General features: G+C 50.1%; 1 protein-coding gene across 1 annotated transcript; it reads left to right on the forward strand.

Moving 5' to 3' along the window:
• The first annotated feature begins 221 nt into the window (after positions 1–221).
• Positions 222–836, forward strand: LOC142569288 (akirin-2-like). The gene has a single exon (XM_075678604.1). It carries the CDS (start codon positions 222–224, stop codon positions 834–836), a length of 615 nt encoding a protein of 204 aa, XP_075534719.1.
• The last annotated feature ends 1,029 nt before the right edge of the window (positions 837–1,865 follow it).

Here is a 1,865-nt window from a genome sequence, read left to right on the forward strand (position 1 = left end):
CACGGTGATTCGATGGAAAAGGACGACGCCGCGTGCAGATACGACAAAGACGACGGGCAAGCTCTGCACGCTGCACGTAGAAGTCGTTCGCAGGCCTTGCGCCGCTTTTCCAGTTGACATCGCAGAGATCGTCGCCGTTGCTGCTGTTGTCCCGCAAGCTGCCTCTACAGACCGCCACCACGGGAGGGACTCACTTGCACTTAGGCTTGTCGCAGCAAGAAATGGCTTCTTGGGCACCCAAGCGAACCCTGTACTGGGATCCCCCGGGCCAGGCGGACGAAATACCAGCGAAGAGGATGTGCCTGGCACATCGGCAGGCACCAGAACCTGCCCCGAGAATGGAAATTTCGGACGACATACCGGCGAAACGACGACGTGTCGATTACTTGGGTGCTCCATCAACTGCTTCAACAATGGCTGATGAGATCTATCCTTCGCCGTGCGGCGACATGCCAGCACAGCTGCTTTCAGGCGAGGCCTCAGGTCAGGCCCCTGAAGGATTGTGGCCGCTGCAGCAATGCCAGCAGAGCAGCTACCCGGAGCCTCAAGACAACTGCAGCCCATCGGAAGGTTGCCCACGTGCCGGCACCTCGTCCGACGGCTCCGGCGCTGGCGACGTCAAGCCTCCGGTGCGTCCAGACCAGCCCATGTTCACCTACCGTCAAGTGATGGACATTTGCGAGAACGTCTGGAGGGATCGCGAAAACTGGGTACGTGAGGAGTACGACCGCATTCTGTCTATCAAGCTGGCCGAACAGCACGATGCATTTGTTAAATTCACTCTCGAGCAAATGGAGAAAAAACTTCAGGGGTCCGAGCCCAGCTACATGTCGTAACCTGGCCACGGGTGCCATATTTGAAGAGGACTCGGACGGGAATATGCGTCAGTTGTGCGCTCGATGGAAACACTAAACACCAAAGCAGAACTGTCTGTTTTGGGCTGCAAATAACAACAGCAGGGATCGACAAGAGAGTTGAACGACTGCATGCTACAGTCATGTTTCCCGTCTGTGGTTTTTCAGCCTCCTTCCTTACTTTACTTTTTTTCTAAACAAGGGTTCCTTCGCCAGTTCCTTTTCCTTCTTCCTCCGCTCACAAAGTACATGTTCGGCTCTCCGAGGTAAAACGCAAGAAACATCGAGCTCCTCGATCGAAAGGTGACGATTGTTTGAACGAACTTCCTTTCTGGAGTGGCCAAGTGTAGGAACAGTGCTTTTTTTTTCTTTTGGTGTATGAACCTGTTCTAAGTCAAAGCATGAAAATGTAGAACTGTATGCATTGTAACTTCTTTTTTTGCTGTGGCAGGAATGAATAAACATTCTTTTGTGTGATTCAGTGAAACTTTGTCACTTATTTTGTATGTTTGGACAAGCAGGTAAATGCGGGAGCAAGGAGCGCCATGCTACAACAGGAGCTGTCCTTTAAGAAATGGTACAGTTATGTTTGTTCACAGGAGTGTCGCGGAACATTATCGGCGACGACGAAATTTCGAAATCTTGAATTGCGTCTTAAGATAACCACTGCAGCCTTAACACTTCAATTTTTCCGGGAATTTTATAAGCCGATGGCTATAAATAGTTGAGAAATAAAACCAAATATTTGCCGTTGAAGGTTATGTCTTGCAAAGTCGGTGACCGGACACGTCATTACGGGATCTTTCACGTCGTATAATCGATGTCCTATGCAACCAAAGGCACAGTTCACAACTATAACGAAAAGCGTTCTGCAATCATGGCGTTGATGGAGGGCTCTGCATGAGACCAGAAAACCCGAAGTCTGCAAATGTATGAATACGTACAGCGTGGAAGCAAGTTTTGTTTTTCTTTTGAGAGCAGAGAGAGAGCGAGAGAGAGAGAGCGGCTGAA

The sequence above is a fragment of the Dermacentor variabilis genome, chromosome 1 (assembly GCF_050947875.1).
Source record: "Dermacentor variabilis isolate Ectoservices chromosome 1, ASM5094787v1, whole genome shotgun sequence".
Lineage (NCBI taxonomy): Eukaryota > Metazoa > Arthropoda > Arachnida > Ixodida > Ixodidae > Dermacentor > Dermacentor variabilis.